The 20,932-nt window shown below is 45.2% G+C and overlaps 3 protein-coding genes and 1 pseudogene across 3 annotated transcripts; 2 read left to right on the top strand and 2 right to left on the bottom strand.

The window, feature by feature from the left end:
• Positions 1-2,638: 2,638 nt before the first annotated feature.
• On the bottom strand, positions 2,639-3,513 carry LOC124654639 (auxin-responsive protein SAUR76-like). The gene has a single exon (XM_047193632.1). The coding sequence runs from the start codon at positions 3,318-3,320 to the stop codon at positions 2,895-2,897; it is 426 nt and encodes a 141-aa protein (XP_047049588.1). The 5' UTR covers positions 3,321-3,513; the 3' UTR covers positions 2,639-2,894.
• LOC124655691 lies at positions 3,350-5,942 on the top strand (annotated as a pseudogene).
• Positions 5,943-8,737: 2,795 nt separating this feature from the next.
• On the top strand, positions 8,738-10,019 carry LOC124654638 (flavonoid O-methyltransferase-like protein Os11g0303600). The gene is made up of 2 exons (XM_047193631.1): positions 8,738-9,556; positions 9,628-10,019. The coding sequence occupies exons 1-2, from the start codon at positions 8,744-8,746 to the stop codon at positions 9,919-9,921; spliced, it is 1,107 nt and encodes a 368-aa protein (XP_047049587.1). The 5' UTR covers positions 8,738-8,743; the 3' UTR covers positions 9,922-10,019.
• A 1,671-nt stretch (positions 10,020-11,690) lies between these two features.
• LOC124654637 (serine/threonine-protein kinase tricornered-like) lies at positions 11,691-17,577 on the bottom strand. Its single transcript, XM_047193628.1, has 13 exons — positions 17,381-17,577; positions 15,227-15,401; positions 15,014-15,097; positions 14,694-14,935; positions 14,387-14,624; positions 13,720-13,799; positions 13,555-13,639; positions 13,289-13,420; positions 13,096-13,209; positions 12,687-12,734; positions 12,409-12,493; positions 12,230-12,286; positions 11,691-12,143 (listed from the first exon to the last, which is right to left on the bottom strand). Exons 1-13 carry the CDS (start codon positions 17,575-17,577, stop codon positions 12,013-12,015), a joined length of 1,668 nt encoding a protein of 555 aa, XP_047049584.1. The 3' UTR covers positions 11,691-12,012.
• Between the last annotated feature and the right edge of the window lie 3,355 nt (positions 17,578-20,932).

Below are 20,932 nucleotides of genomic sequence, written 5' to 3'. Positions count from 1 at the left end.
CACATAGCTACCGGTACAGCCCTTAGCCTCGAGGGAGAACTACTCCCTCCTCATGGGAGACAGCAGCGGTGATGAAGATGGCGGTGGTGTCGATGGAGGAGCCTTCCGGGGGCACTTCCCCGTCCCGGTGGCGTGCCGGAACAGAGACTCCTGTCCCCCAGATCTTGGCTTCGCGATGGCGGCGGCTCTGGAAGGTTTCTCGTACCGTGGCTTTTTCGTATCGAGGTTTTAGGTCAGGGACCCTTAAATAGGCGAAGAGGCGGAGTCGGAGGGCTGACGAGGCGACGACACAGTAGGGGGGCGCGACCCACCCCCTGGCCACGCCAGCCTATCATCTGGGGCCCACAGGGCCCTCCTCTGGTGGCTCTCGGGTGTTCTGGAAGCTTCGTGTGATTCTAAGATGTTGAGCGTTGATTTCGTCCAATTCCGAGAATATTTCCTTACTAGGATTTCTGAAACCAAAAACAGGAGAAAACAGGAACTGGCCCTTCGGCATCTCGTCAATAGGTTAGTTCCGAAAAACGCATAAATATGAAATATAATGTGTATAAAACATGTGAGTATCATCATAAAAGTAGCATGGAACATAAGAAATTATAGATACGTTTGGGACGTATCAAGCCACGATACGGAAAACCTTCCAGAGACGCCGCCGCCGCCAATCCCATCTCGGGGGATTCAGGAGATCGCCTCCGGCACCCTGCCGGAGAGGGGAATCATCTCCCGGAGGTCTCTTCATCGCCATGATCGCCTCCGGATCGATGTGTGAGTAGTCCACCACTGGACTATGGGTCCATAGCAGTAGCTAGATGGTTGTCTTCTCCTCATTGTGCTATCATGTTAGATCTTGTGAGCTGCCTATCATGATCAAGATCATCTATTTGTAATGCTACATGTTGTGTTTGTTGGGATCCGATGAATATTGAATACTATGTCAAGTTGATTATCAATCTATCATATATGTTGTTTATGTTCTTGCATGCTCTCCGTTGCTAGTAGAGGCTCTGACCAAGTTGATACTTGTAACTCCAAGAGGGAGTATTTATGCTCGATAGTGGGTTCATGCCTCCATTGAATCTGGGGGAGTGACAGCAACCTCTAAGGATGTGGATGTGCTATTGCCATTAGGGATAAAACATCGATGCTTTGTCTAAGGATATTTGTGTTGATTACATTACGCACTATACTTAATGCAATTGTCTGTTGTTTGCAACTTAATACTGGAAGGGGTTCGGATGATAACCTGAAGGTGGACTTTTTAGGCATAGATGCATGCTGGATAGCGGTCTATGTATTTTGTCGTAATGCCCTGATTAAATCTCATAGTACTCATCATGATATATGTATGTGCATTGTTATGTCTTCTTTATTTTTCAATTGCCCAACTGTAATTTGTTCACCCAACATCTGTTTATCTTATGGGAGAGACACCACTAGTGAACTGTGGACCCCGATCCAATTCTTTACATCTGAAATACAATCTACTGCAATTGTTCTTTCATTGTTCTTCGCAAACAATCATCATCATCCACGATATACATCTAATCCTTTGTTTACGAGCAAGCCGGTGAGATTGACAACCTCACTGTTACGTTTGGGCAAAGTACTTTGATTGTGTTGTGCAGGTTCCACGTTGGCGCCGGAATCCCTGGTGTTGCGCCGCACTACACTCCGCCACCAACAACCTTCACGTGCTCCTTGACTCCTACTGGTTTGATAACCTTGGTTTCTTACTGAAGGAAACTTGCTACTGTGCGCATCACACCTTCCTCTTGGGGTTCCCAACGGACGTGTGCCTTACACGCCATCAGACTTCACCGGCGAACTCCATGGACGATTCTTGCCTAGAGATTCCTGGATCGGGTGGGATTCGGCCATGCGCACCCGTGTTTTTCTCTGGCCGTTTGGTTTCAGATGGAGCGCTGCGAAACTCTGCTCACTGTTACCATCATGAAGCTCGCTTTCTCCTTCCATTGTGAAGTCAGCCGGCTTAGAATGTCATTGAAGTCGGGAACTGAGGACTAGCTATGGTGGTTCTAGTCTTTGTGGCGATAAGGAATTGGCTTGGTGATTTTTGACTTGAAGAAGCGGCAACGTAAGTGGGAGCGTCAGCACATGAGAAGTTCAAAGTCTTGCCTCTCGGGGTGAAAATTCAAGGTTTGGCCTTAATTGGGCAATGAGCTAGTTGAAGGCATTGTTTTGTGAGAGGGGGCTTTCTCCAAGGTGAAAACCTAAGATCTTTGATCAGGCGATGACTGCGGTTATGCATTGTTTCCTTCTTGAGGCTTCATTTTTGGGAAGTTGGACTTCTGGTGTTATTTTGGTGGTGTTAGTGATGTTGCTACAAGGGTGTGATCGTTGTATCTGGAATTTTCTTTTACTGTAATTTTTTGTTCTTGTTTTGTTGTGTGCATCCGTATTGCTAGTTGTTGGAGAAGCTAGGTGTAATTAGTATTTTTGCGATATTAATATATAGTTTTTGTCGAAAATGTCATGGGAGATGAAATGGACGTACACATAATTCTTACTTTTGACCGGCTGAAAAATTGTCCCTCTCTGAAGTCTTAACAAGATGCAAAAGATACACTTTAGAGACGATCCGTGCCGACCAAAAATTAAATAAAAAAAATGAACATCTCAAACACAGGCATGATTAGAGAAGACTCAATCCTTTTTAGCGATCAAGCAACTCTACCAATAATCCCATCTGTAGTTCTGTACGAAGCAATACGTGTACCTATACACATACACGCACACATGTTCCCCTTCGCGCCCGAAAATCTTAGATCTCGCGCAAGAACGCACAAAAGAATCAATCAAATTCAGAAACGATACACAGGCATGCATGCAGTAATGTCGTGATGGTATCATTTGACCATCGGTGACACAACTAGTTAGCACGTAGCGTAGAGCTGGGCCAGCTCCCTCGCGACGTCGCCGCCGTCGTCGTCGCGGAGGTCCGCGGCGTTGTCGAGCATCCACAGTAGGTGGTCGAACAGCACCACCTCACACTTCACTGCGACCTCCGGCGCCTTGCTTGCAATCCCATCGCCACCGCCATCTCCGGTGGTGGTGTCGATGAGCGCGGTGATCAGAGGGTGGTTGAGGTGCTTGGCGCTGATCACGTACCGCCGCCGCGAGCTTCCCACGAACACCACCGCTGCGCCCTCGCCGGCAGCGGCGGACACCGCCGCCTCGTCGCCGGCGATGTCCCTGGCGGACATGGAGCGGAGGTTGCTGTAGGAGCTGGACGACCTGCTGCTCCCTGTCCGCGACAGGCTCTTGCACTTGCGCAGCAACACGTTCCTCAACCTGTGCATGTATGCAACTAAGACAAGTTCAATCAGACATGCACGATCAGAGGCAGCATGGCAAACAAAATCGAGACTGGAATGAGGAGTTTGCAGTTGAAAGAGCAAGGTTAGTTGCAGATGTACGTGTGGGTTGTGTTGGTGTGAGAAGGTCAGAGGTCACACAGGAGGGTGGCACGTTGTTGTAGGCAAGTGAGGGTAGTTCATCAGTCCTCACCTCACTTTTGCATGGCGGTTGGCCTAGTTAATTGGAGTGCAGATGTAGATATGATTTAATCTGCAATGGGACCATCCATTAAATATTTAGTTTGTGCTTCCATAGACCCCAAATCTTAAAGCAGTGTAAACCACTAAAGAGACACAAGAACAGTTGAGATTAAACGATAAATGTTTAGAATTATGGGTAGGATGGCTAGGATTAAATGATACCACGATACCTCTACGGAGGCTTACACTGTTTTGAAATTTGAATGTGTATGTTTAAATATTTTTGTTTTGACATACCAGGTACAACATAAGATTCATGCATGCTTGCTGAAGATTCACAAAGAATTTTTCTCAAAGCAGCATAGAACTCAAACGATTTCGGTGCATAATACGGAGTTGATGCAAAAGATATGAGGGCGAGGCTTTAAGCTCCGGTGAGAGTTTTCTCTCTTTATCCGCTCACTCAATTTTGCGAGATTTGAACGGGTATAAAAAAAAGTTATAATCCAACCATTCTAAGAAAGAGTAGCACGACCGACACTTTTGAATGGTGAAACTCGGTAGTACGTGACTAGTTCTAAATTTGAACATTCAAGCAGGAAAGCACATTTTCTCAGAGGTAGCGACTTGATCTTGATGGTACCGGCTTGACCATAACACCTCAAAAACGTACATCAGTACTCGAAGGTGCTGGGAAAGAGCGCTCGGAGGCTCCAATTAAATAAACAACTAGTTTTCGTCCGGAAAAAACTATTTGCTTGGTAGTTTCTGATTGGATGTAACTCGGAGGTTCCGGATCCAACAAACACCCTCTCACGGAAAATTACCAAGTCTCTGCTTGGAGATTCCATAGAAACTTCACTCGAGTCCTTCACCTCAACTTTGCCAAAGAAACCCACATGGCATAAAAAGGTGATGGCTCGCCTCGAATCATCACTTAGCAAATGTTGTCCTTATTCATCCAAGTTGGCATATAGTCATTATTCGTCACGTGGCACACCAGCCAGTGGATAACCATAGGTCCATATGTTGACAGGTGGCCTATCAAGTAGTGGAGCACCACATGATATGGAGTTGCACTCTCCACCTTGAGCCAGCTAATAGACTCAAGGAACTCCGAGCCTATAAATTTTGACCTCACCAACAGTTGAGCACTTGCACCAACAACTAGTAAATCATAATATATAGTCAGTACCAATTAATGACTAACTCCTCCAACATTGAGATTTTGCAGGCATGCGGAGCTTTGCAACCTCACCTTTGGACACCTTAAATCCATGGCACTTGAGTGCTCAATAAAGCTTGGGATACCCAATACTATCCACCGTTGTGGATGCGACGCCTCACTACATGACCTTTTCGCTGTCCTTCCAGTACTCGATAGCAAGAAGCCCTACTTACTTCTCCTCATGAGGTTCCTTGCCACGGCGGGTATCTTCATAGCTGATGATTCGGCAACAGGGGAGTGCACAAACAGTGGGGAAGCCACTACCTACCATATCACGCCGCTGTCTCGCCTCCTAGTGGATGATGACACATGTGGAAACATCTTCACAAACCTCTCGGCTCTCGCCATTCGTTCTTTCCCAAACACACGATGTCACACCAGCGTTGCACCTCTCCGATTAGTTCACAAGTGATGAAGGTTCGGCTGCGCCTGAGATGCCGTTTAGGATGGTCCACGGAATAGACCCATGGACAATCACGACTCATGATCCAATGGTGAATCCCGTTTTCAATGTTGGCATGGCAGCCAATACCCAATTTGCAATGAATTTCATCATCGACAACTGGAGCGAGGTGTTTGAGGGTGTATCCTTGTTGGTCGATGTCGCTGGCACGATAGGCATAATGGTGAGGTTCATTGCCAAGGCTTTACCGCATATCAAGTGCTCGGTTCGGGACCTCCCCAATGTGATCAATTCCATCCCGGGTGATGGTATTGTCAAGTACGTCGCGGGCGACATGATGAGGTACATCCCAATGGCTGATGTCGTGTTCCTCAAGGTAACCCAATAAGCTTTTCTTTGAGTGAAAATCTATTACGAACCATTTAATTTAAACGATTGATGTTTAATGTTTGTTGCAGAATGTGTTGCATGATTGGAACGATGAGGACAACATGAAGATCCTGACACAATGCAGGAAGGCGATCCCCAAACTAGGGGGAAAGTCATCTTCATGGACATCGTCGTCGGGTCGCTTTCAAAAGCCATGTACGAAGCCCATGTCATGTTCGATCTGTTGATGATGGTGATCACTGCAGGCAAGGAGCGTGATAAGAGCGAGTGGTGCAAGATATTCATGGACGCGGGGTTCAGTCATTGGAAGATGAGTCATGTTATGGGTGTATGGACATCATCGAGTTGTATCATTAGATTGTCGTGCATGGCCGCACCAAATGTTTGTAAGAACCGGAGTTAGTAGAGAGGCACATCCGTGTAGGGGTCACCGTAGGTTGCCGGCAACAATCCCACGGGGTGATCCGATGCACGAATGGTTCCTGGTGCTGACGAAGCCCTAGGAGGCCAGTGCTACGACCTGTAGACAACTGCTTTGAGGCTTGGAGCCTATGTACTTACAGATGGAGCCATGGAGGATTCTAGGGACGGGGTGGATGGCGGATGAGAAAGAAGAGGGTTGGAGGACGCGGTGGGAAAGAAACGTCGGGTATATAGGGACAAAATAGGAAGGGGAAAGAACAAATGGCTGGAAGGGGAAAAGATACACGCTACTATGATGACTTGTGGACTTCTTGGGAGCGTAAATGATCGGGTCTGAAAGGCATCAACGGGAACTGCATGCATGAGATGATGTGGAAGTGGGATGACTGATGTGGTCGGCCTGATGAGGGGGCATAATTGCATGTTTAGAGAAGTAGTTTAGTGGGGATGAACTTCTTAATTAGTTATATAAGATACTATCGAGTTGGCAATTCTATGCCCATGAGTTGTGAAACTTCATCAATCAATCGAGTTGGCATCTCTATGCCCATGAGTTGTGAAATATATTCATCAATCGAAGCATGGACTAGTAAAGGATATTTGTCCATGTAACATTACCGACTAGGGACCTAGAACAAACATCATACAGTGTATGGTCTCACAAACAAGTCACATATTTGTTTTTTTTTTTGAGATCAAGTCACATATTTGTTGATACATGTCACTGATGGTGTTCAAAGATGATATTAATAACTCATGAATACATACTGAAATATAATCATCACATCATTTCCTCCAAGGCATATTTCCAAGATATACGTGGTTGGGTGAATTCCCAACAATACTCCTCCTTATGTTAACATTGCACAACGGAAAAATGCTTTGTAATGTTAGTCTAAAGTCCCGCTGAACATTGGTTTTAGGTGGGCCTTAACTGGTGATAAGCGACTTCTTGGTTGCAGGTAAAGGTAATCAAATGGTGTATGGTGGTCTGCTAGTATAAGGTGCATGATCCAAATGGGAACAAGCAAATTGGCACCGTGTATTGCTTCAGCATTCAAGTTTTACTTCTCTAGAGAACTGCTAGCATATGGCCTACCGATACAGTTGAACCATCTTCTATTGCATCGAGCTGCATGTACTGTATAACATAAGCAAATCGTGTAAATGTTGGTCAGGATTATTGATGCTTCTTTAAACAGTTATGCCTCCCTTGAATCTGGTGAAATAATTTTATCTGGACTGAGAGAGGACTGCTCCCTCTCTGAGTTAAAATACCTGAACAGTATTAAATGTTAAGCACGGGACTTGGTGTTTTCTTTTAAGAAATATATTGAGCATCGAGTCACATTCTGAAAACATCAGAGAAGTCGGCATTGAGCATTGGCCTTTGGGAGCGATCATTAGTTTTTATATTTAGGTGGGCCTTAACCCACCTATTGTATAGTACCTTCTAAGAGTATTGATGTAATGCTAATTTAGCTTTCTAAAAATGCTTACATAACGAAGGTAATAAATCTGTATTTCCTCTATTTTTTGCACAATAAATGCATTGATCGGCTTTACTACAGTCAAGTACTACCTCAATGCTATTCATGCTCACATGATTGGAAGTTCCAGTGAACATGCTGGTGAGGGTCATCCCCAATTTCTGATCCTGGTGACCACTGGCTCAGCGAAGTGCAAGTGAACCTTTTATCTGAAATTGCAAGTACACGGTGTATTATACCTACGATTCGGTGTCCTTTTGGAATTTTTAAGTCGGACTATTTTTTTTTGTGCCAGATCATTTTTCTTCTTCAAAAATTATGTTTCTTGTGATTTAAAGAGTGGACTAGAGTCTAAAAAAGAAAAATTAACACAGCGGCCACAAGTGATACAAAACGCATGGCTCATCTCAAATCGTCCCCTAGCTAGCAAATAGAGCGCTGCCATAAACAGCTGATTCACGGCATACTTCATAAATGTTGTCCTTATTTTTTATAAAATAAATCAACCCAGTGGCCTCATGTGATACGAAACGTATGCCTCACCTCGACTCGTCTCTTAGCAAAAAGCAGTACCACAAGCTTGTATTCTTACTTATTAAGAAATAAATAATTAATCTAGTGGTCCCACGTGACAATGGCTCGCCTCGAATCATCCCCAGCAAATAAAATAGTGCCTTAAATAGAAAATCATTGGCAAATATATTGTTCATATTCATCCAACTTATTAATTGTTGCCTTAGTTTAGCCATAGTGGTAGTATCTTAGCTAGTATCATGTACATTGATTTCACAAAAATGCTGATGTAGCAGCTAATTAAGGAGAAGAGATGAGTTTAGAGTATCATAGGTGGATACTGTATCATAGCGCATATCACGAGAAAAATTAATGTCAAACAAATCTTATATATCAATTTGCATTGAGATTCTAAATAGCAATAAATATAGCATAACTATGGTACTATCCCTACATAATATTTAGCACTATGGTCAGCCTTATTCATCCACATGGCAGTGTGGAACACCACTAGTGGACAACCACATGTTACAGGTGGCATATTAAGCAGTGGAGCGCTGCATGCTACGACTCCACCCTTTGGCTTTTAGCTTTTGGCTTATACCAATAATATTCAATCAAAAGAAAAAGGAAAACCAAAAAACCTTTTTTTTTTGTTGCTTATAAGCCCATCCAAAAGGCAGAAAACATCCAACCAAACAGCCCACCTCCGAGTCTATAAATGTGGCCCTAGACACCCTTGAGCTCACTTGCACCACCAGCAGCGAGAAAATCCATCATGGCTGAAAACCACCAGTCCGTGCCGGTGGCAACCTCGTACAACGACGAGGTTCTGCAGGCCCACGCCGAGCTATGGAACCTGACCTACGGCTACCTCAAATCCATGGCGCTCGAGTGCGCCGTCAAGCTCGGGATCCCCAACGCCATCAACCGCTGCGGTGGCGCTGCCACGCTGCCCGACCTGCTCGCTGTCCTCCCAGTGCCCGAGGGCAGGAAGCCCTACCTACCTCGCCTCATGAGGTTCCTCGCCGCGTCAGGTATCTTCACAGCCGACGCTCCGGCATCCACAGGGGAGTGCGCCAACGGCGGCGCGACCGCCACCTACCGCCTCACGCCGCTGTCCCGCCTCCTCGTGGACGACGGCGCCACGGACCTCTCGCCGTTCGTGCTCTCCCAGACCAACAGGTACCACGTCGCGGCGGCGCTGCACCTCCCCGAGTGGTTCAAGAGCGACGACGCGGCCGAGATGCCGTTCAGGATGGCGAACGGCGCGGACCCGTGGACGGTCTTTTCCCGTGACCCGGAGATAAGCCGGGTCTTCAACGCCGGCATGGCGGCCGACACCCGGTTCGCGATGGACTTCGTCGTCACCCACTGCGGCGACGCGTTCGACGGGGTGACCTCGCTGGTCGACGTCGCCGGCGGGACGGGCACGGCAGCGAGGGCCATCGCCAGGGCCTTCCCGCACATCAAGTGCACCGTCCTGGACCTCCCCAGCGTGATCGACTCCGTCCCGGCCGACGGCGTGGTCAAGTACATCGCCGGTGACATGATGAGTTCCATCCCGAAGGCTGACGCTGTGTTCCTCAAGGTACAACTACAAGTTCGTAACCTAATCTATTGAACATTTCCATAAACATGTCCAATGTTCATCACTTGCAGTACGTGTTCCATGACTGGGACGACGAGGACTGCGTGAAGATCCTGAAGCAGTGCAGGAAGGCGATCCCGGAATCTGGGGGCAAGGTCATCATCGTGGACATGGTGGTCGGGTCTCCGTCCAAAGCCATGTACTACAAAGACCAGGTGCTGTTCGATCTGCTGATGATGGTGATGACAACAGGCAAGGAGCGTGACGAGCATGAGTGGCGCAAGATTTTCATGGACGCCGGGTTCACTCACCACAAGACAAGGCCTGTTCTCGGGTCCATGGCCCTCATTGAGCTGTACCCTTAATTAGCTATGCATGCATGACTGCAGCAAAATGTCTGTATGCCTAAAGTATGTGTGCCGTGGTAACGGCTGGTTTGTTTGCTTGCCTCAGATGGCTTCTCTGTATGATCTGTTGCCCGGCTGGACTTTGATGGAAATTAATAAAATCAGATCATTCTAGCTGTTAATTCATGATTTTTCTGTTTGCAGGTTAGTAAATTTCTTAAATCACATAAGTATATATCGCTGAGCCTTCTTTCCTGAAAAGCATCTATCAAAGATCTGTCGCCAAGGATTAAATCCATCGGCAGAAACAACACCAGATCATGAATTTTACCGCGAGAGTAGGCTTTTCTTTTCCTAGCATCTTGGCTAGGCTTGTAATCGAAACTTCTCTTGATCAATGAAACAGGCAAAGCTTTTTTCCTTTGTTTCAAAATAAAAACATTGCTCTCGCTCACCCAAACACTCGGGCATTGCGTCGTTTCCATAGCATCCATGCTGTCAGGATTACAAGTGTATCAAATTTCCTCCTGTCTGACTTCTGAACCTGCTCCCTTGAGGAAATCGGCCTTCAAGTCCTAGGTGCCGAGACGCAAAGCCTAAACCCTGTCGTCCTGGTGCCAGCATTCCACGCCAGTAAATCGGCATGTCAAACCGTTGGTGCTATTAGCAAAATCCCATTACGACTTGAGTACGCCTCTGGCATCAACCACTGATTGTTGTACAGACTTCAGGCACTGGATATCAAGTTCAGAACCAAAAAACAAAGATGAGCACCTCAATAGCAGAAACAAAAGGAGGAACTTGTCTTGAGCCACCACACTTCCAAGGTTTCTGATCGCTGCGGTTCAGCTAGTTGACGACCTGCAGCCTGCAGGCTCCCATGCCAAACATCTCTGGCATACACACACTGCACCAAGATGTTATCGACAGTGTCCTTGTCCTGCAAGCACAATGAAGCCTGATCCTGTAGCCCTTGTTGTGTTCTCCTGTCCGAGGTTCACAACCTGCATCTTAGCGCAAGCCACCAAAATTAATAAAATCAGATCATTCTAGCTGTTAATTCGTGATTTCGCAGGTTAAATCCATCGGCAGAAATAACACTGGATCCAACACAAATTTACAGTCAAAACCACATGAAGTTGTAATTAAACATGCAAATACGAACTCTGTAGGTCCAGCATGGGTTGTGTCGGTGAAGGTGATTGTATGTTGACCCAAATGATTAGAGTGGTGAGTTTGGTTTTGAAAGGGGTTGGCTATTTCAATGGTGATTAAGAAATAATAGTAGCCCGACTGATCAGTACAACCCACTTGCTGAAGAACATAACCCATGCAGCAACAACAATCTATTACAATAGTAACGCCTGGAAATCACTTCACTGCGCACCCCAACCAACCCATCATCAGTTCTGTGTTGCCTATGCTTGCGCCTCAAAACAGTTGCTGACAGCAAATGGCAACAGAGTACGTTTGTCGATTGTCATGTACAGAAGGAGAAACATCATATTCTGGATTCACATGTGTCCAATACAAACTGTGATAATAAACTTGGGGTGAGAGTACATTGACATGAAACATTACTACAAAAGACAGACCAAAGAACAATTTAACTATATATATGAGACAAACTGAGCATTCTTTTACAGAGTATCCTTGATAGTATAACTTTCTTGTTCCTCAGAACCTCTTTGTGCTGTCGCAAATCTCACGACAAGAATGTGGAAATGCAGATTTCTGCGCAAAAAAACCTGGCAGCATACCATGACATGTTCCAGCAGACAAACGAATCTCAACCTTGCGCAGGATCCATGATTTTACAGGAGAGCCCTGCCTCTCTGTATGTCAATCAGCCTGCTCGGGATTGTAGATTTGTCTAAAAAGAGGTTACAATGTACAGGATGCATGCTCCAACATACAAAATGGCTACTGGAGCACCTCAAATGGCTGTTCGGAAGCAAATTATGTGGACTTTTTAGATACTCTTTAAGATTTTCCTTTCAGAATAGCCACTTGAGCAGGCTGCCATCCATCTATGTGAAGGACCAAAATCCTGTTGTTACTTTTTCTGCTTTTGTTTACAGAAGACAGGTACAAGAAAATATATGCCTGCTATCTATGTTGTGCTTGGGAATCTTCAGAGGAGATACTAGAATGAGGTGAGGGGCTCTCGGACAACTCTAGTTGTGGCGACAATTGGCCTGGGAAACTGCCTTCAGGCTGGTCATCGCTTTCAGGGCACTCTGTACAGATGTCAATGAATAAAACATAAATATTATGACAGTGTCAGCCCCAATATCTCCAGAGAATAAGGACTCGGAAAATTTACCAAATAATGATTTGATGGTTGGTCGTTTTGGCTTGTTATTCTTTTTCTTCAATTCAGCTGCAGAGCCATAAAAAGAAAAATCATGAATAATGTATTCTGCAAGAAACCATGTCCAGATCACTTTTTGCGAAGAATGCAACAAGAACAAGGAGGCAAGGCCGCAAGGAAAGATGTCCAACCTATTCCTGGAAGTTCAGGATCATTCACTATTTCAAAGTTCTTGTAAGTATAACCGACAAAATTCATGTCCTTGGAGGAAAGCATCTGCATAAAAGAAAATTGGCTCAGGACCTTGACCAGGTAGTGAAATGATTGCTAGACAATAAAATATCATGGATCAAAATGTAATTCTTAGTCCAATAACAATTCAGTGATAACATGCACTAAAAAGGCAAGGTCTGTTGACAATGCAAAAAACCAAAAGGATATGCATTCTATTGATCTCTGTAATAAGTACCTTTCTCCAAGGACCTGCCTTTGATGAAGTTTGCATGGGAGGCGCGGTCTGGAATAACACCAAAAGCATAACTGTAAGTACTCGTTGAATAAGATAGATTACAAAACCTAAGATTCTTGCACTGGTGTGTTCTTATTTGGAACCAAGAGCAGGGCAGTGTCAGGATAACTTGTTTAGGGTTTAGGGTTAGGGTTAGTGTCAGAATAACAAGTAGAAGCTCTGATTTGTGTTGTCTACTATTCAGATAAGTAATTAAGTAGTTCTTGGTTTCTCCCCGTAATATTATTTTATTCTTTCAAAGTTCTTATTTATGGGAAATATGATTTGTAGGTATCTCTGTAGATGTATTATTGGGGTAACTACTTGAGAACAATAAACTAGCCTATGTAGCCAGAGGATAAGAGCTCACCTCCTCAAAATCCTCAAAGTTCTGTGTGTCCAACTCATCAGTAACTTCAGGTATGAAAGCTGCTTCCATCTGATATAGCTTTTCCCATTCAATGCTTCTAAACCATGGATGAGCCTGCATGAAGACTTTGTAAATGACCAAAAATTCAAATTCAATACTCGAAATCAAAACAAACAATCTAAACGATTTTCACCTTTATCTCATGTGCTCCTTTCATCCCAAGTCTCAGATCCACATTACATAATAGCTTATTAATTAGATCTTTAGCTTCTGGTGAAAGTTTGGCCTCTTCGGGAAATTTAAGATGGCTTCTCCAATTTACTATCTGCACAATTGCACCCAGACATCTGCTTAGTCGTAACAAGAATTCACGTACAAAGGCACAATTCTTATGAAAGGGCATGTTTTAGCTACAGGTACAAGTAGAGTACTTGATGTAAAAACACCATTCAAATTTACCTTCCTACATGTTGACATTGGATCTTCGGAATAAAATGGCGGATAACCGACAAGCATCTCATACATAATGGCCCCAAGTGACCACCTACAACATGTAAATATGAGAAAAAAAAAATCATCATTTAGGCATGAATTGCATACTAAGTTAAGAAGAACAAAACTAACCAGTCACATTCCATTCCATATCCTTTCTTCAATAGGACCTCCGGAGCAATGTAATCAGGTGTACCAACAGTTGAATAAGCCTGAAATTCCATTAAACAACATATATAAACGAAAGCAGAGCCAAGGCAATTATATCGTGTAAAAGATTACAGAGCCTGAATAACGATAGTACACACGGCTGCTCTTGAGTGTCAAATAAATGACATCTGCTTAGAAACTTTATCATTTAAGATTCTGTATGATAATGCAACACGCTGGAGAAATCTATTTCCATGTTATCATTTTCACGATGTGCTGTAGCAAGTTGTTCAATGGAAAGCACATCAAAACCTTCAATAATTTCACATGACTCGCGCAATAGTGTTTCACATGTAAATAGGTAATAATGAGAATGCCCGCATGTTCTTGGCTTCTTATAGCAAAATCGATTGGGATGCTTTTGCCTATGCATGCCTCTTTATGACCATTCTGCAAGAAATGTTAGTGCCAAAAGACTTGGGCCTAGAACTCCTAAGAGAATGCATAAGAATTAAGCAAGCACCGGGCTACAGGGAGGAACCAACGTATTAGTCTACCAGACAGTACAGTCTTAGTCCATGTTTGAGTTACAGTATCCAGCACGAATGATATAAGAAAGTTTCTACTGTTAAGCAAAGTATTGACTTACCAGCATCCGGCGATTCTTTTGCCAATGTAATAACTGTTCCTGCTGTGTCCGCCTGGGAACAGCAGGGCTACTTAATGGCTTATCACCATCTGCTGATGAATTGGAGTTATTTCCCGCTGCATTGTCGAATTCAGTAAAATTTGGAAAGCTGCTACTATCTAGAGGCTTGCATAGGCCAAAATCTGAAAGCTTCAGATGGCCAGTTCGATCTAACAATAAATTGTCAGGCTTGATATCCCTGAAAAGATGTAAAAAGAGTGAGCTGCAAGTTGCAGTTACTATACAGTTTGTGATGTTAATCTATTACCTATGAATATAATTATGCTTGTGAATGGATTCAATGGCTAGTATTGTCTCCGCAACATAAAACGAAGATTCCTCCTCTGTCAGTGTATCCTTGCGCATAAGTAGAGTCATCATGTCACCACCAGGAAGATACTCCATAACGAGGTACAGAAACTCGTCATCTTGGAATGAGCAATAGAGCTTAACTATATAAGCACTGTCAACCTCTGCAAGGAGGTTCCTTTCAGCTCTCACGTGCTCAACCTAGAAATAGCACATTACAAAATGAATCATTTTGCCACATAACCTGATTTAATACTTGATTAAGCTAACATGATGTACCTGGCCTCTTCGTAACATTTCAGACTTCTTGAGCTTTTTCATCGCATATACATTAGATGTAGTCTTTTCTCTACAGAGTCTCACCTGCAGAATATCAGTATAGACCAGAGGTAAGCAGTAGCAAAGTAGGATGAACAAAGACTTCCATGATAAACAGAAAACTATTCTGCATGTACACACAAGAATATGCTCAGTGAATAACTGATGCATCACCTCTCCAAAAGCACCTCTCCCAATAATGGTCAGCAATTCAAAATCATCGACGCCCATTTTGTGCCTCCTTAGGCGCATGTATTCTGTCTCTTTTTTTTCTAAATCCTTCAGGATATTATTTTGCTCCTCTACGGATACATCAGCATCAGCAAGCTTCTTCTCCAGCATCAAACGCCTACAATATAACTATATATATTAAGATGCAGTTATGGATAGCACCAAACAAGAACAGGCACTCAATGGCATGCAACCTATGGTTAGCCAAAACCCACATAAAGCAGTTTTGAAGGACCTACGGCAGGTCACAAGAAGATAAATGCAGGCAAGTAAAAACTATCTATGGCAATAAGATCTCTGTGAACAAGCCTCTGTATGCTCCATGCCATCTTCCTTTACCGACTTAGAGCACAGTAGCCAAAACTGAGAGCATCAGCGCCATTGCTTTCGTAATGTACAATAGCTTGTATAGGCATTGCGTGAAAGAACACTTTAAGGTACATATACAGCAACATTTCATTCCTACTTATGTAGATTTGAGTTGGTGGTCGTCCGTTCACTCCTTTTCTAGTCTTCCTCTTCTCAGACCTCACAAGTCCGATCATGCAAATCTACGAGTACAGTAGCAAGCTACCATCTCCTCAGCCATCCCAATAAACTAAAGCCTCAAAGTCATTTAATTTGACATATAACTTGAGTAAACTATGTTCCACATAGTTTTCGTAGCGTAGCACGAGCGTGTTACTAGTATAATGATGTTTCCTGCTCCCATTAAGTCTAGTAAATGTACAGATTTCCAAACAGAATCAAAGTTGTACCCCGTTTCTACTACATTGATTTACTGGAACTTATCACTTATGGTATTCTCATTATTATATAACATTGTTCTGGAGCACACCAGTTTTTAACCAAGGAAATCAGCACGTTGGATTTTGTTCCAGAACAGGAGGCAATACATCATTTATCAGCTTCCACGCTATTTCGGTCCGTCCGAGTGACACACCACCTTACCTCCTTTGACCCTATTTTCCCTATTTTTACACAACGACACGGCACTACAGCCATGCACACCAACTTCACAACATTATCTTTGATTATCACAATATTCTAATCAATTTCCCTCCACGATCCTAGTAATATTATGCTACCAACAAGGCAAAAAGAAAGCATATACACTGAGGTAATTACACTGACATCATAGCTAAATGCACAGCCATAAAATTGCGAAAAAAACACCTCTTCGTCCAAAATTAGGCGGCAGCTATCGCATGCCATGCAACACATCCAAGATTATACATCTCCATGACTACATCCTCAGCGCCCAGGTGCATACACTAGTACGGCAACACCAGTACCACATTCAATAGTCAACACTAGCCAGTAACTAGTAGTCTACTACTCTGCGAACAGCGAAGTCGGCACAATTCCACCATGATGCAGCCATCTTATAAGGGACTAGGACATGGATCACGACCCACTAACGGAGTGGTGCAACGAATAAGCCAAGCAGGACGCCAATTCACGGCTACTAATCTATTACCTCCACAACGGGACACCCACAGAGCGATCTCAACCAAATCCATACACATTGTCAATTCAAAGCTTAAATCAGCAGGCGGCAAGAAAGCATATACACAGAGGTAATTACACTGACATCATAACTAAATGCGCAGCCATAAAATTGCGAGAATTCACCTCTACGTCCAAAATTAGGCGGCGGCTACCTCTACGTCCAAAATTAGGCGGCGCCTATCACATGCCATGCAACACATCTAAGATTATACATCTCCATGACTACATCCTCAGCACCAGTTGCATACACTAGTACAACAACGCCGGTACCACATACAAGAGTCAACACTAGCCAGTAACTACTAGTCCACTACTCTGCGAACAGCGAAGTTGGCACAATTCCACCATGATGCAGCCATCTTAGAAGGGACTAGGACACAGATCACGACCCACAAACGGAGTGGCGCAACGAATCAGCCAAACAGCACGCCAATTCAGGACTACTAATCTGTTACCTCCGCAACGAGACACCCACGGAGCGATCCCAGCCAAATTCACACACATTGCCAATTCAAAGCTTAAATCGGCAGGCGGTCAACCGGACCAGGTGATCCGCGGGCACAGAGAGAGCACGGAGCGACTGACCTCTCCTTGCGCTCTTGCATCGATCTGGCCTGCTCCCTGTAGTGGTTCTCGATGCACTGCTTGGCCGCCTCCGCCTTCTGCTTGGAGGCGCTGGACACGACCTCCCCGTCCCCCTCGCCACCCTCCGCCGACATCCCCGGCTTGCCCTTGTCCTTGTCCCGCTGCAGCTTCTGGAGCCAGCCCCGGGCGGAGTCCATCGGCCGGCCGGGCGGTGGAACAGCACAGCAGCACAGCAACAGCACTGAAGCGGCGACCGGGATCGATCGGATCAGGGCAGCGCGCCGGCCATTGCGGCCGCGGAGGTGGGTGGGATCTCCGGATCTGGCGGGCTAGGGTTCGATTCGGTTTGGATGGGCTAGTGGAGCGCGCGGGCGCGGCGGGCGGGCACGAGCGCCGCGCGATTCGAATCGGGTAAAGAAATTCGGCAAGTGGGCGCGTGGTGGTGGTGGTGGTGGCGCTCTAGTGGATGCGGTGGGGGAGCACGGCGGGGAGAGGCGGCGCCGCCACTGCCGGCGTTGGAACGCCGATCGAGGAGGATTTTCTTGCGCCGATTGTTTGTTTGTTTGTTTACTGTTGCTCCGTTCAAAGCAGAGTGGGAGGAGAGTGGTGGAGTGGAGGGGAGGGCGCGCGGTTTGCTTTCATTTTTTCTTTCGGAAAAGGCCCTCTACAAAGACTACAATTGAGTTAATAAAATGTTTCTGATGAATTCAATTCGATTGAGATTTTGAAATATATTTTCCATTTATCTAGCTAAATGCTTGTGTGTTGCTATCGATCAACGAATTGTCTTATTTTCTCCAATAAATCTAGCTTATGCATCACATAGGCGTGTTGAAAGTGGTGGCTACGGGATTGGGCAGTTAGTGTTGAGTGCAAATTCGCCCCACTCCTTATTCCCTGCCAAAATATGCATGACGCAGACGTCCCCGTGCTATATCTCTTCTTGATTTTCCATGGATGGAGGCAGTTGGAAATGAAATTTAGATGACCTTTGTGATTCCTTTGAAGGAATCTGACACGCCTCCTTTGACCTAGTCCACATTCGGTGCGGTGTGTATGTCCGCTTATGCATCTATATCAGTTGCTTCCGTCCAATGACTATGGGATGAATGAACAACGATCCAACGAATGACATCAACGGGTTCAAGGCCGCGTCGTCGTCATAGTCCTCGTACGTGTCCGGCACAACAAGTTTCAGCTCTTCGTCATGCCCAATAAACCCTAGGAGGAGTCCTCGTGATGGAGCGCCCTAGGTTTTCAGTTATAGCGCCCCTGATTGATTGCTACCGTATATGATCCCTTATTGATGTGAACCAGCCAAAAAATCATTCATGGCGAATATGGAACGGTCATTACAACAACATATAATTATGTGTTTCTTTTTTTCTAATTTGAATGTGACCACTCACATGGATAGGTAGAAATCGAGGAAATACTATCACCACCAACTCTCGTCTAAAAATAAAGAAAGAAGAAATGTGGATGTCAAAATCAATGATTGATGTAGTTATTTTTACGAAGATAACCAATGTGGTTTTATGTGTAGATGTTCATGGAAAGATGGAAATAAGAAGACCGGCGAAGACATGGGTCTATGTTCGGTCTTATCATAGCATATACTGCCTCTAGTGAATACGAGACCGATGGGATCGGCCAAGTGAATGACACCCGATTGAAAATCAGCTTCTTTTTTTAAAAAAATCAGCTTAATGTATGTAACCTTGATAAAAATAAGTTGGACGTCAAGGGTGCCCGCACAGAAGCCTCATACTCGAGGGAGCAAACTGCAGAGCTTCGTTGCAACACCTCGATACATGTCCACGTGGCAACATCTGCATGTGCGTGCGCCAACCCGCGCTGTCGCTGTGCGCACCGCGACGCGACCGCGCGGAGCGGCACGCCACCTCTCGCTACGGACGTACACCAGCGAACTATCTATTCTGGGCTGTGTGCCTGTGTACTAGGCGTGTAGCTAGCTTCTCCCGCGGATCACGGAATCGGTGCGTATATCTCGCGCAGATGCTGGTGATCCTTCCCGGTGGCAACATCACGGCACGTCGGGACCGATCATCACGCACGGCGTGTGCCAGCACATGCGTCGACGATTGATGTCTCTGATCTCTCCGTGCTTTGCTCGAGCTGCACCGTGATACTTGAAGCAGTGGCTACCCATGATCTCTGGATTTGGCACTCTTTTTTTGGTATGCCTGGATCCAACAATGACATCAACGTCCTAAACTGCTCCCCGATCTTTTCCACGCTTGTTGAGGGTCATCCTCCACCAGTGAACTATGTGATCAATGGTCGGCACTACAACAAAGGATACTACCTTGCAGACAGTATCTATCCAAAGTGGGCAACATTTGTGAAGACTATCTCGAAACCTAGCACCCCCAAATTTTGCGAGTTTATCAAGAAACAAGAAGCTTGCCGAAAAGACGTCGAGCGTGCATTTGGTGTCCTCCAGCAGAGATTTGTTGTCGTCCGGTTCCCCGCTATGACATGGTCCAAAGATCAGATGTGGGAGGTGATGAACTGTTGTGTGTGCTTACACAATATGATTATTGAAAATGAGCGAAAACATCCGATTCCTCTGTCTGAGTAAGAAGCACCATATGATAGAGAGGGTCCTCTTGCACAGCCTAATCACCAGGTACCGACATCATGGGCCGCCTTCATTGCTATGAGCCAGGAGATTCGGGACTCTACAATGCATCAACAGCTGCAAGATGATCTGGTGGAGCACATATGTACGCTCCGAGGCAACGCCAACGCCGACGCCAACTAGTCTGTCTTAATTTGTTTCAAAACTTGTGAAATTGTGTGCTTCATTTGTTTCAGCACTTGTTAAACATTGTACTGATTTTCGCCGAATTTGTTTCAGCAATTTCCTGACTCTTGTTCGCCGAACTTGTTAAATTTTATGTCGAATTTGTTTGAAATATGTCAAATGGTCGAGGGTGGGGGTTTCCTGCCGCGGGGACGGCTGGAACTTCGGCGCTCCCCAGGCCAAAATTTCCTCCAATCCGGACGAAAATCGCCGGATTTGGGCATGGAGATCGCCAACGAGTGGAGATGCTCTAACACATAGTGCATCTGTGTTCGCCACTTCATTCGTTCGTGATCATTTCTCAAATATAAAAAAAAATACTTGGTTCATGTCATTTACGAAGGCGATATTCTCGAGAAAGTAAGGAATTAACCAATGAAATTTGTAATTGCAAAAATAAAGTAAGCACGAGCGCCGCGCGACTCGAATCGGGTAAAGAAATTCGGCAAGTGGGCGCGTGGTGGTGGTGGTGGTGGCGGTGGTGCTCTAGTGGATGCGGTGGGAGAGCACGGCGGGGAGAGGCGGCGCCGCCACTGCCGGCGTTGGAACGCCGATCGAGGAGGATTTTCTTGCGCCGATTGTTTGTTTGTTTACTGTTGCTCCGTTCAAAGCAGAGTGGGAGGAGAGTGGAGTGGAGGGGAGGGCGCGCGGTTTGCTTTCATTTTTTCCTTTCGGAAAAGACCCTCTACAATTGAGTTACTCCTACTAAAATGTTACTCATG

This window comes from Lolium rigidum, chromosome 5, assembly GCF_022539505.1.
Source record: "Lolium rigidum isolate FL_2022 chromosome 5, APGP_CSIRO_Lrig_0.1, whole genome shotgun sequence".
Taxonomy (NCBI): Eukaryota; Viridiplantae; Streptophyta; class Magnoliopsida; order Poales; family Poaceae; genus Lolium; species Lolium rigidum.
This window is presented reverse-complemented; position numbering and strand designations above follow the sequence as displayed.

Bases quoted from the DNA above. Each gene is read 5' to 3' on its own strand.
- LOC124654639 (XM_047193632.1), bottom strand. From the start codon at position 3,320: ATGCACAGGTTGAGGAACGTGTTGCTGCGCAAGTGCAAGAGCCTGTCG.
- LOC124654638 (XM_047193631.1), top strand. From the start codon at position 8,744: ATGGCTGAAAACCACCAGTCCGTGCCGGTGGCAACCTCGTACAACGAC. The intron at 9,557-9,627 runs GTACAACTACAA...CATCACTTGCAG, and splicing joins CTGACGCTGTGTTCCTCAAG to TACGTGTTCCATGACTGGGA.
- LOC124654637 (XM_047193628.1), bottom strand. From the start codon at position 17,577: ATGGACTCCGCCCGGGGCTGGCTCCAGAAGCTGCAGCGGGACAAGGAC. The intron at 14,936-15,013 runs GTACATCATGTT...TGCTATTTCTAG, and splicing joins AAATGTTACGAAGAGGCCAG to GTTGAGCACGTGAGAGCTGA. The intron at 13,210-13,288 runs GTGAAAATCGTT...GTCTTCATGCAG, and splicing joins AAGGAGCACATGAGATAAAG to GCTCATCCATGGTTTAGAAG.